The sequence below is a fragment of the Neltuma alba genome, unplaced genomic scaffold (assembly GCF_004799145.2).
Source record: "Neltuma alba isolate B1F8T4 unplaced genomic scaffold, ASM479914v2 tig00004040_pilon, whole genome shotgun sequence".
NCBI classification, from domain to species: Eukaryota; Viridiplantae; Streptophyta; class Magnoliopsida; order Fabales; family Fabaceae; genus Neltuma; species Neltuma alba.
This window is the reverse complement of record NW_021633538.1, coordinates 48770-63686: the sequence shown is the minus strand read 5'-3', so window position 1 is coordinate 63686 and position 14917 is coordinate 48770. Positions and strand designations below refer to the sequence as shown.

The 14917-nt window shown below is 33.8% G+C and overlaps 1 protein-coding gene across 2 annotated transcripts; it reads right to left on the bottom strand.

The window, feature by feature from the left end:
- Positions 1 to 298: 298 nt before the first annotated feature.
- LOC114743500 (phospholipase A1-IIgamma-like) lies at positions 299 to 13068 on the bottom strand. 2 transcript variants are annotated; one of them, XM_028931710.1, is made up of 3 exons: positions 13063 to 13068; positions 5471 to 6084; positions 444 to 1064 (listed from the first exon to the last, which is right to left on the bottom strand). In XM_028931710.1, the coding sequence occupies exons 2-3, from the start codon at positions 6053 to 6055 to the stop codon at positions 459 to 461; spliced, it is 1191 nt and encodes a 396-aa protein (XP_028787543.1). In that variant the 5' UTR covers positions 6056 to 6084; positions 13063 to 13068; the 3' UTR covers positions 444 to 458. The 2 variants fall into 2 exon arrangements, with proteins under 2 accessions (XP_028787545.1, XP_028787543.1); XM_028931712.1 differs by lacking the exons at positions 5471 to 6084; positions 13063 to 13068 and adding an exon at positions 1919 to 2526 and having other exon boundaries at positions 299 to 1064.
- Between the last annotated feature and the right edge of the window lie 1849 nt (positions 13069 to 14917).

Sequence of the window (14917 nt, the reverse complement as noted above, 5' to 3'; positions counted from 1 at the left end):
TTAATTTTCCCACAGTGAAATTCAAGATAACGTAATATCGTATTTTTGAAAAATCAGTCAACTAAAATAAATCATAAATATGTGATATTTTTGTTCTTTTTATCTCCATTTTCATGCAATAAATTTAATTCTAATTAATCATAATTAATATATTTGAGCCCAATAAATATGATAAAATCCTCAAATAAGATATAAAAAATAATGATAAAATAAGCTTTTATCAATGTACATATATATAGTATAGAACTTATGACGAAAGAGACAAAGTCAATGCTTTATTAAAACACTTACATACAAGATAGATACATCTTATTCGAACACACAGAATCATTATTTTGGTTTACAACATAAATAAATTCCATAATTGGAAGCAACAATACACGCATTGTTGGTATTTTATTCAAACACTTGTCAGAAACACAACAAGCCACGTTTTATTTAGTCACCTTGACAAATCGTTAGAAGTCATCCTCCTCATGATCCATCAGCTCCCAAGAACCATCTAATCGTTGAACCATTCCCTTGTTCTTCTCAACCCACCATGACTCAGGAACAAGATTTTCATCTTTCAAAGCATCAGCACCCTTGTTCGCCAGTGCAACATCACGATTCACTTCCAATTCAAAATTTCCAGTGACTCCATGTGTCCCTGCAACGCCGTGCAAGCAACATTCCAAGTTATGCCAAGTAAGGATATTCCCTGGACTCTTCAAGTACGGTGATTGCTGAGTATTCATTATCAGTTCTTCACCCACATCCAGATAGGGCAAAGTTGGATAATTTGGAACAATATCAAGAATATTCTTAATTCTTAAAGCTCTCAGATCTTCCAAGCCAGTGAAAATCCTATTGAAGTTCAGTTCTCCAACTCGAGGGCATGCATATAGAAAGGCTGTGACAGGACATGCTTTTTCTGGTGTGTCTGTCGGCTTGTTATAGCCATTTTGAGCTATGTCCACTGCATTTAGGGTTGCGAGTGCACCTCCTAAACTGTGTCCAACTACAGTTATGCTGATTTCTTCATCCTTGTATAGATCTACAAGCCTTCTTATCTCACTTAAGACCTGCACATAAAGCATTCAAAAAAAAAAATAGCATTCATTAATCACCATCTCAATCTCAAGATGTCCAGCTACAGTTATGCTGAATTTGAATTAATTTTACTAAATTTTGGTAAACTTCATCCATTTCACTAAAGCTATCTTTATTGTTGGACCTAAGTCTGAAATTTAATCAATTGACAAAGTAATTTGAACTAAGGCTAACATTAAAGTTCACAATTCAAAACATAAACTAAATATCACCAATAAGCGCTTGGTTTGGCTTAAGTACAATGGCCTGCGTTCGAGCCTCTATGCATATAAAATGTTATAGTTGAAAATATGAGTTGGGTTTGCAGGCTCAACTCACAAAAAATGGCAGGTTTGAGTAGGTGAGATGAAACACCGCTTTTATGCAGGCCTTTTTTAGCCCATATACTCGTGGAGGTCAACCCCCCAACCTATAGGCTAATCCATATTTTTTTAAAATTTTATTAATTATTATAATTATATTATTATATGCCACATTGCCATCTCTCATGAAAAATTAGAGAAAAGCACCTAGATCATTTATTTGGTGCTTTCAACAGAATATTTGAAGGAGAAACAAGGATTTTGTTACATTTCTTTGAATATTGTATGAGAAAAAAATATGAAAAATTAGTTTTTTTTTTTTTTTTTGAAAAGGTATAGGTAGGCCAACCCATGTGTAAGTGGCCTCGGGTTGGCTGAGAGGGTTAATCCGCGTTACTAGCCCTGCAAAATATACTTTAATGACAACTACTCTTATTTGGGGATTTAACCCTCAGATTAGTTAGAATCTAATATGGCTCTCTATCACGAGTAGTTAACGATCAAAAACGAGGGAAAACAAATACCTGGTCTCTTGCACTTCTTGTGTTGAATGGAGAATCAGGATTAGCTGAAGTGTACATAGAGTACCAACCCTGATGCACTTTAGGATCCATTAACCCAGAACCACCAAAAATTATAGGAGCAGGAACCAACAGAAACTGGAAATCGTTAATCCATTCCAATGTTTTTATTGTTCCTCTCCAAGCAATCACAATATCTCTCCTTCCTAACACAGCTTTGCCTTCATCTGTGGCCACAGCAACATACCCAATCCAGTTTGATTCCCTGCTCCAAGCTTCCGGTGACAATGATTGTATTATAAAAGCTTCAGGAACGGCGATTTGTGATGTTGCATACAGATATTTAGTCACACTATACTTGAAGGGATTCCCATTCTCCAAACCTACCCTTGTGAACAAGTTCCGCTTGGCGTACTTGCTTGCTCCTGCAAACTTGGAAGCTTTTTCTGAGATGAAAGTATCATAAGTGGCTTGTGTTCTTTCTCCATAGTGGATTATGTACCTTCGGAGATCAATGTCGAGAGGGTTTAGAAGATCCTCCCAATGATCTTGTCCACTTAGGATTCTCCATCTTTGGGCAATGCTCATCTTTGTGTGTTTCTTTATTTGTGTTTCTGTGTGGATACTTATCATCCACCACTTGCAATCTTGCCTTTTATAGATAGCTAATACTTCATTTGACGGATTATTTTTGAATTATCTGACTTTCGCCTCTTTGAATTTTTCAATCCTTTACTTCAATATCTTTTGGGTGCGAATCTTATAAATGATAATATAGTTTATCATTTTGAGATGAACTATTAGTTTCGTAACCAATAATAATGCGGTTTGCACCACACATGATGCATATTTTTGAAATGGTACAGATTGTCACTCTTAGTAGATCTTGACGGCAAATTGAGCTTTTATTAGCAAACGCCGACACTTCAATAATTTATATTAAAGAAATTTTGGTAACAATTAGAAAATGTAAATATCGGGCTACAGGTATGCATTCATCATCAGTATTAAAGCAATTGCTCATAACTAGCAATTAAAGTTAATAGCTATCTTGATGCAAAATGAACAATAATTTGGAGGAACATTCTAGTGATATACTACCTCCAGTTCTTAATATAAAACCTTGTTTGACTTTTATTTTGGTCTTAAATATATGATTCCAATCCACTGTGTCTCTCATATTTATTTTAGAAAAGATAATACATATTTATTATAAATAACTAGCTTAACTTATTTTCTTAACCTACTCAAATTAGTCAACCGACTCTTATATTTAGGACTGGAGGTAGTATTCTATATTTAATTTACTTTATATTATCTGTTTAATAAGACATGTATTTGGATATTTCCCTTCAACTTCACAAAATTGGATTATATTATTTATTTGACAGACACGAATAGTTGAAGGGAATTCTTCGAAGAAAAAATGGATTATGGGAGTGTGTGACTTGAACTATTGATTGGGCTGCGCGGATATATGACTTTATCTTATCCGCCACATTTGAATTCACAATGAAATGTGTCTTTGTTCCAACCACCGCGCAAGTCCCCTACAGAGGATAGGCTGGTTCGCTTGAAGAGAATCTTTTCTATGATCAGACTCCATCATGTCCTGCATGAACAGGCTCCGTAAGATCCAGTAAAATAAGTGATGTGGTATAATACGGATTATGTCTTATATTTCACATATTCGATCAAACGGGTGATTTTCTCACCTACTACGGATCCCATACTACCCCCCATAAACTGAAAATCCATAACCCCAATTGCTACGGGAATACCATTTAGTTGACCTGTGCCTGTTTGAACAGCATCAGTTAATCCTGTCTTTCTTTGATAAGAATAAATACGATCTTTATAAGGTTCCTCTTCTGAATGAAATTCAATGGGATCCCCCGAAACCATGTCTTCATCCATCGGATTCCAAGTACCTCGATCAATCAAAAGTTTGATTCTATCTGAACTGCTCATTTGCAAATGATATCCACAGTGTTCACAAATATTCATTTTTGATTTCAAAACTTTCTTATAATTTAATCCATATGTACCCATAGGTGCTATATTGGATTTGAATCAGATTTCGGATCAATCTATATTGATTGACTGCCTCCATTATGTTGTTGCTAGCAAATACCACTATTTTTGGTTTTGGATCTTCAAAATCATTCCCGCAAGAGGTCCGGACCCATTTTTTTTCTGATCCTTCGATAAAAAGATTCATTCTCTTCTTTAACCAGAAAGAATTCAGTTCAGATGTAGGATACCTATCCAGAAGTTTTCGCAACTCAATCATGTATGATGGAATCATCAAAGATTTGACCTTTTCGAACTCTGTCTGTAACTCACTATAGGCTCGAGAAACAAAGAGAAGATGTGTACGAATAAAAACTTTGATATTTTATCACTAAAGAAGAGTCTACTTGTGATGAAGAACAATCAAATATTGTTAATCTTGATTATGGTCATGATGATGAAGATAATAATGATGCTAATGTTGTTAGATAATAATGATGCTAATGTTGTTAGATAATAATGATGCTAATGTTGTTAATGTTTAGCTGCTTGCATTTTATATTTCTATTTTTCCTGTTTTATTTAGTTTTGGTTTTTTTTTTTCTGAGTTTGGATAATAGTTTAGTAGTGTTTGTTTTTTTTTTTTATACATCATTAGTGTATGTTACTAATATTATAATTTGAATAAAAAAATTTAAATTTTTTATTTTTTATTTCAAAATCATTGAAAAGAATTTAAATTTAAAAACTAAATAAAAGGTCTAGCCCTTTTAAGCCTCGAACCTGCATGTCTAAGGGCTGAGCTTTAATAATTTGATGATTTTAAGGTATGTAGGCTTTAAAAGGCCAACTCTTTTAGGCCCTAGCCCTTCAAGGGCTAACACTTTAGGGCCGGATTGGCCCTTATTGACGGCGCTATCTAAAACTATAAAGAGATGGTCGAATCTGAATAATCCTATGAATTTGAAGTGGTTGAAAATTTGAATGAGTTTACAAAATTTTAATAAACTCCATCCAACTACGTCCCAAGCTATCTTCATTGAAACTAAATCTATGTGAAATTCAACCAATTGACAAAATATTTTAAATTGAGACTAACACTAAGATTCACAATTCAGAAAAAAAACAAATTAAATACTCAATCCGATCCTAAATATAAGAGCTAGTAGGATATTTTTCTTCGACCCTAAACGTAAGATATCAATTTACTTTATCTTCCAAATTTATAATTTTTTTTCCTAAACTCTCCGAATTAGTTGCACATATTAAGAGGGCTTTCCATCAAATAAGTAGTTTCCAGTGCAAATAATTAAAAAGAATGCTTCAAGGAAATCAACAAATTTTTTTCACAAATTGCTGATTTAACTAATTTTTTTAATCTCCACAAATCATTTATATAACTCAATATCACAAATAGGCATTGGTCCAAGCAGATTCAGCTACTCTCATGTTGCGTTTTGACTTTCAGATTAGTTAGAGTATAACATGGATTACGATGATGAGTAGTTCTCTAAACAAAAGAAAAAGAAAGAAAACAAATACCTGATCTCTTGCACTAGTCGTGTTGAATGGAGAATCAGGATTGTCTGAAGTGTACATAGAGTACCAACCCTGATGTACTTTAGGATCCATTAACCCAGAACCGCCAAAAATTATAGAAGCAGGAACCAACAGAAACTGGAAATCATTAATCCACTCCAACGTTTTTATTGTTCCTCTCCAAGCAATTACAATATCCCTCCTTCCTAACACAGCTTTGCCTTCATCCGTGGCCACAGCAACATACCCTATCCAGTTTGATTCCCTGCTCCAAGCTTCCGGTGACAATGATCGTATTATAAAAGCTTCAGGAACAGCGATTTGTGCTGTTGCATACAAATACTTGGTCACACTATACTTGAAGGGATTCCCATTCTCCAAACCCACCCTTGTGAACAAGTTCCTCTTGGCGTATTTGCTTGCTCCTGCAAACTTGGAAGCTTTTTCTGAGATGAAAGTATCATAAGTGGCTTGTGTTCTTTCTCCATAGTGGATTATGTACCTTCGCAGATCAATATCAAGAGGGTTTAGAAGACCCTCCCAATGATCTTGTCCACTTAGTATTCTCCATCTTTGGGAAATGCTCATCTTTGTGATTCTGTGTGAATACTTGTCATCTACCGCTTGCAATCTTGCTTTTTATAGATAGGTATTTACTCACCTGAAGAATTATTTTTGAATTGTCTGACTTTCGCCTCTTTTGAATTCTTCAACCCTTTACTTCAATATCTTTTGGGTGCTGGTCGCATATAAAGCGGTGTTCATTGTTTAGTTATTATCATTTTGAGATAAATGAATAGGTTCCGTAAGCAATAATTAAACATGATGCATATTTTTGAAATGTTACAAATTGCCACTCTTAACTAGTAGATCTTGACAGCAAATTAAGCATTTATTAACAAACGCCAACACTTCAATAATTTACAGTAAAGAAATTTTGGTGACAAACAGGTATATATTCACCAATATTAATAGCTGTCTTGATGTAAACTGAACAATAATTTGGAGGAATATTCTAGTGATATATTCTATATTCAATTTAGTTTATATTATCTATTCAAACGAAGCAGATTTCTCTCTACCGGAACCAGTTTCAGTGCTCATTGCAATAGCGAGCATCATGATGCTCATCAAATCTCAACCATTCAAATTTAATATAGATGGTCGAGATTTAATATTTAATGTTTTTGTTATTCAAAAAAATATTTTTTTAATATGTAAATAATCGAAAAATAAATGTAATCTCTTAACTGTAAGTTTTTTAAAACATAAATTTTTTATTTAAAAGTTATTAGTTGAAAAGTTTAAATCTAGACTATTAAAACCGATGTTGAATGGTTTATATTTCACTCTAATGATAAGCATCACAGTGCACATCACTGTGATGGGTACTGAAACTAGTTTTGATCTCTACCAAATATGATCATCATATCCCATAGAATTATCCGACAAAGAATTATAAATTAAGAATTCTAAGATGTTTTCAGGGATGTTGCATCCAGAAATTTAATTGGGTGACTAAAGTTTTATTGCGAGAAAGAAATAAATCCACGGTGTAAACGGACAAAACTAAAGGGCAAATATTACAATGTTTAACGTTAATTTTCCTAAACTTCTTCAAGCGTTGTGTTTTTTAGACTCGTAATGAACAAATATAGTTGACTAAAAGATATAAACATAGAAAAAAAAACATGTTAGCAGTGACTTCACAAAATTTGAAGAAAACTAGACTTCAGGAAATCTTTTTAGGGATGGCGTGACGTGACCAGAAATGTTTAATTATTATTATTAATAGTGCATTACTTTTAAATTCTTTCTGTGGTAGCACAGTATCATTATACATTTTTTCCCATGTTTGTCCTTTTGGCAGAGGACACCTGGTAAAATAAAATTTTTGGGCCAGATTATAAAATACATAGGATCTAACCAATATTTTTCCCAATTGTTTCTGGCTCGGGAGTATTTTACAAATTATTGCCACCTAAGGCTGACAAGGACCAGCCACCCAAGGATCTAATTACTATGTGTGGATTCAAAGCAAAGGAGGGGTATTTTATTGCAAATTACGAATTTTAATAATTTTTTTAATATTTATAAATTAGTTACTTAACACTTTTATTGCGAACCTGACTTGGTCTAATCCTAATTTATTTTCCTATGGCATTGATGAAGAAATACATTCCCCATATGCATTGTTGGTTCATTTTACTGGAAAGGGATGGAACCTCCCCAGAGAAGATACATATTGGACGTGGGAAGGAAAAGACTTAGATGAATTTTAATCATCAAATCATGCTTCTGCTTAAATCAACATTCTTGAATCTTAATCATTAAAAACATTTTCTTTTTTACTTTTCGCTTTTGTTTTCAATCCCAGAGTTAGAATTTATTAATTTGTCCCAACTAGGAAATGGAGTCATTAATACATATAGAAATTAACCTGGTTGTCGAAAAACTTGAAGCATCACAAAAAGGAGTAAATCAAACAATGGCAGGCAAGGGGAAAACTCAAACAATAATGGAACATTTCATTCCATCTAACCCCTTAGCAGCCAAACATATCCCTAACGATAGTGGAAATTGGATAATATATTAAATGAATCCCTTCTTTTCGGTTGGCAAAAAAAAAAAAAAATCAACCCCTTCTTTTGTCCCTGAATATAAGTCCCAATAGACCAATACAGGTTTCCAAGTGTAATTAACGTATATGCTTCCAAAAATACCCATGATAAAGAATCTAAACTACCTATATCACCCTTAATATTTAGAAATATACTCTTTCTCATGACATTTAAATATTTAAGAATGGAACGAAAAAAATTAATTTTACATATTATCGCATGTGGGAGGGGTGGGGTAAGAGTATTTTATACTACCTCATGTACTTAATATAAAAGCTAGTTTGAGATTCAATTGGGTTCTAAATATAAAACCCTAATCTATTTTGTCTCATATTTATTCAATTTTTTTCAAAGTAGCTCTTGTAACATGCTAAATGTTTTATTAAATGGTAGTTTTAATTAATACACATGATTAGCAAGTGTATTTTAAGAAAAACAATACCTATTTATTACAAAGGGTTAATATAAATTTTGGTCCCTCAAATTTGGGCCCAATTTGGTATTGGTCCCTGAAATTTAAAACGTGTGGTATTGGTTCCTCAAATTATGTCCGTTTCAAACCATTGGTTCATGGCATCTCGGCACCGTTAAATCCTGCTGACATGGCATTAACACCGTTAACCGATGAGTTGGACATTTAGGTGGCATATGACCTGGACATGAACTGATGAGTTGGACATATAGGTGGTATATGACCTGGACATGAACCGGAAAAAAAAATGACAAGTCAAGATTCAGAATCAATGTCTAGGTATGAAAGGCTCTTAAACTATTTGAAACCCTAACTTAAACCATGTGCGCTTCAAACCCTAGCCATGGAAATTAGTTTATTCATGTTGCTTGATGATTCTATATTGTTGTTTCATGAGTTGCTTTGTTACTACTAAATTTTGCAACAGTTGGATTATTATTGGGTGTAGAGAGAGAGGGAGTGAGAGATGTCATCGTCGACGAACCCACCATCGTGTGCGGCCTGCAAGAAGCAGAGGAGGAAATGCATGCCGGGATGCGTGTTTGCGCCATATTTTCTGGCAGAAAACCCTCGGAAGTTTGCTTGCATACACAAGATTTTTGGGGCGAGCAATGTGGCCAAGATTCTGAACGATGTTAACATGGCGTAGCATGAAGACGCTGTCAGATCCTTAGCGTATGAAGCCAAGCCTCGTCTCTGAGACCTGGTGTACGGCTACTTCGGCATTATCTTCGTCCTCCAGCACCGCCTGAATCAGCTGGGTAGTGAACTCATGGATGCCAAAAAAGAACTCACCACCTACATTGACTAGCAGGCCTTGTTTCCCAACCAGGTAATGGGATTCAATCAGCAAGAACTTTTGACTTTCAACTTTGCCGGAGGCAGCGGCCATGATAGATACCCACCGGGCCAAACCCATGTCTTTCATCGTCAGGTCGAAGCACATCATCAGCGTGAGGTGCAATCTCAGCAATGGATGTTGTCACAAAAAAGTATGGGTCCATATACCCGTGCATTACATGGAATCTGACAATTTTTTTAAGAACAGAAATAATTTGTTGATTCTGAATCTTGACTTGTCATTTTTTTTTCCGATTCATGTCTAGGTCATATGTGACCTATATGTCCAACTCATTGGTTAACAGTGTTAATGTCATGTTAGCAGAATTTAACGGTGCCAAGATGCTAGGGACCAACGGTCTGAAACGGACATAATTTGAGGGACCAATACCACACATTTTAAATTTCAGGGACTAATACCAAATCGGGCCCAAATTTGAGGAATCAGAATTTGTATTAACCCTATTACAAATAACTAACCTAACTAATTTTCTTAATCTACTAGCTCTTATATTAAGGACATGAGGTGATATATTAGTTAATTTTTAATCAAATTAAGGACTTTAACATTGAACAACAATGATATAGAACGAATTATTGCCATCATCCAAATCCAAATATCATACAAAAAATGCTGAATCCCGGAACTATAGAATTTTCTTTTTTATGTTCCTTTAATAGTTTGACGGAGCATTTATTGATGCACTTTTTCTTTATTTTTTTATCAATTTTAAAATGAACCAAGAATAAATTTGAGTATATTAATTGTATTTCTTATATGCGTGGTGAGATCTTTAAAGACTTGTATTTTAACCGAGAGGGATCAAACTGGACTATAGATTTTACGAAAAATTAGGAAAAACTCTCTTATTGAAAAATTTATAGGTAAGAACGACCTAATAAATTTTTATACAAAAAAACTATATTAGCACCCACAAATTTTATTCACACATAGTACCGCTACTTTGATTTAGGTCCGCTCGTTAATAAAATTTTTAATGGGGATTTTTTTCCCAAATTTTACTGAGCAATTATAAATGTTGGGAAAATATTCAATAACATATCCATTATATTATATATATTTTGACAGACTTTTAGTTGCTTATAATACAAGATCATATTATATTTACAAAATTTTCTATTGTATTGTGTTTGATATCCCATCGTTTTCTCAGGTGTGTGTGTGTCCTATCGTTTTCCATGAAATATTTTCTTTTTAAGGCCGGTTCTAGATACAAGCATCTTATGCATGTGCTGTGATATGTAACCTTAATTAATTCATAATTGTCCTACTCATCATATCCCTATTAAAGCCGTGTAAGGTTCATTCAAGGATTTTTTTTTTCTTTTATGGGTGAGTACATTTATGGATTTTTTTGTAATGCAAGTCGGGCACGATGATAATGTCAATATTATAAATATTTCAAATTTAATTTTCGCAACTTTAGTGCTGCAGGAAATGAAGTAAGGACGTATACTACTTTATTTATTTAATTTGAAGTTTTCTATTATAGCTCTACTATATATAGCAAGCAATCATCTCTTTATATATCTAGTTCAACACTTGATTAAATCTTTTTTATAGATTTCATTTCACAGAGCAAGTTGATAATTGAATTTCAGTATATCATTATTGTATAAATAAACGACAAAAGCTGGTTTTGAGTAAATTCTGTTGAGATCAAACTCCTAGCCAATGAATTATTTATTTTGATGATAACAAATTATCGCACAATTATTTCGAGTAACATGGTAGTTGACTTGGTGATTGGGTATTGAAGGAAATTAAAAAAAAAATCTCTTAACTATTAAGGAAATTGTTTATGCAAGAAATCTTGAGTGAAACGTGGATTAGAAATATTCAACGAATAATTGACACAGATAAGAAAAAGAAAAATTGGACATTGAGATCTCAAAATAGGAAACAAGTGAAATGCCTGAGAATAGAAAAGGAAAAGGAATGCGAAAGCTTTTCTGGAAAATAGAGAAGGATCCCTCTCCAAATAATCAAATTGAAGAATACAAAAAGTATCAAGAATCAAGCTGATCAAAACGCGGAAAGATCATCTTCCAAAGAGCTTAGTTAATTGTCCGTTAAAAAGAAAATTAAATCACTCGTGTCACATGTTAAGAAAAACACATATGAGCTATTACACTTATATCCTCATTATGAACAGTGTGATTGGACATTGGATTTCTCAAACTTGCGTAAATTTGGCACGAACAGAAACTGATGCAGTATAGATATTTTACTCCAAATCACAGAATCATCTTGGGATCCGATCGATATAAATGGATTATTACACAATTAGCAAGAAACATTAGATCACATGCGTTTTTGATCTTCTAATTGAACACACAGAATCATAACAACTTTTTGATTTCTTTAACCTTGATGAATCAAAAGGCATCCTGACAAACTCATTTATTTTTATATATTTTGATATTTTTATGGGTTTTTGTCAACTTAATTAGTTCTTTTTACATTATTTGATTATTAATTGATTTAATATATTTTGTTTTGAATTATCGTTTTATAGGGGCAAAATTATCATATTTTGGTTTAATTGTGATTAATTGATTTTAAGGATAATTAATGCTACCTTATTTTTAAATTTTGATTGTAGGTTTTTGGGAGAATTAAAAAAGGACCAAAGGTAGTAAAACGGTGCATTTTACTACCTGCCCTAGACACATGTTCATTCACCATCATCGTCTTCTTCTTGACAGAATGAAGGACCGGAGGAAGGCGTGAGCGAATAGAGGGAGAGAGAGTGGGGAACCAAAGGGCGATAGCATGAGAGACCAAAGGAGTGCGACGAGAGCCTTCAATCGTTCTTTATTCTCCATACTCCTCACTCTCGGCCAATTTCATCATCTCCCATGAATCCAAATATTTGAATCCACCACCATCGCCATTTCTTCCATCACTGTTAAAATCCATTCACCATCATCACCTCTCTATTCTTTCCCACTAACCACCGTCACCAGTATCGTTTCTTCATCATTGTCATCATCTTCTCTGTCGTTCTTCATGGCTGGACGTGGAAGGTTGCTGGTAGCAGCATTTTTCATGGCTGTCCATTAGTAAATCCTCATGGTCCTCTGATTTAAGAGCAAGAGCAAGAGCTTGGGTCTTCATAGGAGAGTTTTGGCTACTATAATTTCCTGCCCAATAGTTGTTTAACAATTCCTAGGTCTTAGGATAATTTTTCTAATTAATGGGAAATTTATATTGCTTAATCTGATTATGTTTGGAGATTATTGTGACTGGATTTATTTAGTATTTGATAGTTTCAATTTCAATTACTATTTAGAATCTTGGATTATATTGTCTCTTGCTAGTTTTAATTCTGTGATTTTGGATTTAAGAGTTATAATTAAGCATTGGTTTTTAGCATCCTTAATTCCATTTTACTATTCTGGTTGTAGTGAGTAAGTTGGGATTTTGAAAAATATTTTGTAGCAATTCGAGATGGCTCAGTTGTTGGATTAAAGGCCTAATTATAATTCTTAATTCATTGTTTTAACTTCCATATATGTTGAAGTGAGGATTGCCTGCACTGGTAAATTGGAGAATTGATTATATTCATCGTCTACTTGTGTGTTTTATTTCAAGTCATTTACCATCATTTGCTTTAAAATCATTTTCATGCAAAAACATAAAAAACAAGTCTTTTAATTTCAATTTAATTCTTGGCATTTAGTTAGCAATTCATCAAATCAAAATCCTTTTTGTAGTTTAGGTTGTTTGTATTTATTTGCTAGGATTTAATTTTATTTTCAACTCCTCAAAGAAAAACGACCCTGATCATGCATTATATTGTATTAATTTGGTTAATTTTGGAGTAACCCTAAGGCGACAAATTAATGGCATTATTTCACATCCTCCTCATGATTCTTGAGCTCCCATGAACCATCTTCTTGCTGAACCATTCCCATGTTCTTCTGAACCCACCACGATGCAGGAACATGATTTTCATTTTTCAAAGAATCAAAATGCTTGTTGGCCAGGACAATATCACGATTCACCACCAATTTAAACTCTCCATCAAGTCCCTTTTTTTCAGCAACGCCATGCAAGTGACACTGCAAGTTATGCTAAGTGGTATTGATTGTTCCTGGACTCTTCAAATACAGATATTTCTGTGTATTCATCTTCAGTTATTCACCAACTTCTAAATAGGGCAAAAGGGGATAGTAGGTCATTAAATCAAGATACAAATTGTGAATCAGAAAGTCTATTTTTTGGATTTTGAATCAAAACATATCATGAATTGTAAGATTCATGAATAATTATTAATGATGACATATGAGTAATTTCATATAAGAGAACATTAAAAGTTTATAGATACACCTCCCAAAAAAAAATCAAAAAAGCCAATACATATCAAATTTCAATGACAAATAGTCTCCAAAATCAGTTAAGGCATAAAAAATTAGGGTTTTGATTGATTTGATAAGCTGAAAGTGATAAATGCATTAGGGAGTATTTATACATCAGATTACTCCCTAAAAATGACCAAAATAAAATCAGAAAAAATAAAAATAAAAAGTTTTTTAATGTGTGAGGTCATGTAGTTAAATCCAGTGCAACTTAACACTTCCTAAAGCGCATGGTTCTGGTGTGAATCGCATGACTTAGGCCACACAAAAGTACAATAAGAGATTCGAATGTCCCATTATCTATTTTGTCTTTGAATCGTACGATTCAAATTGCAAATCGTGAGATTCTAACTACACTAAGGGATACTTTGAAACAATATCATGAATATTCTCAACCCTTAAGGCTCTCAGATCTTTCAAATTCAGTGACAACCTTCTTGAAGATGAGTTCTCCAGCTCGAGGGCACCTAACAAAAGGCTGTAATAGGACATGATCTTTCCGCTGCGTTTGTTGGCTTGTTATGGCCATTTTGAGCTACGTCCACTGCACGTAAAGTTGCAAGTGCACCTCCTAAACTGTGGCCTATTATAGTTACGCTGATTTCTCCATCTTTGTATAAATCTACAAGCCTTCTTATCTTACTTAGGACCTGCACGTAGAACATTAATTGCTATATCATCAAGATGTTTACTTTGGGTCTCGTAGGCTCAGACTCGGAACCTCTCCATTCCCTTACTGTCCATTTCCCCTCCACTTTCCTAATATGGACCGTTCATCAAATCCAATGGCTTATTTTGGCAGCACACTACAAACTCCCTCTCCTCTCTCCCACCACCACTCCTATTTCACTTCAGCTTCTCCCCCTTCCATTTCATTTTGCAACAGAGATCCTGTTAAGTGAAAAGTTAGAAATGTTTCATGTTTTTAAAACACACTTCAAAACTCCCCCTCCCCTCGTTCAATCTCCCCTTCTTTTCCAACTCAGCTTCACCCCTGTTGCATAATGAGATCTGAATGAGGCGAAGCTTAATTGAAAATGAATGCTGAAATCTAATGCAAATATGAAGATCCTAATTTTTTAATTTACTAAGACCTCTATTGGCTGTTGCAGAATGAAATAGAAGGGGGCG

What these genes read in the sequence shown, in the direction of transcription:
- LOC114743500 (XM_028931710.1), bottom strand. Translation starts at nt 6,055, where the DNA reads ATGAGCATTTCCCAAAGATGGAGAATACTAAGTGGACAAGATCATTGG. An exon ending in CGACTAGTGCAAGAGATCAG is followed by an intron (nt 1,065 to 5,470) that starts GTATTTGTTTTC and finishes CTTTATGTGCAG; the next exon opens with GTCTTAAGTGAGATAAGAAG.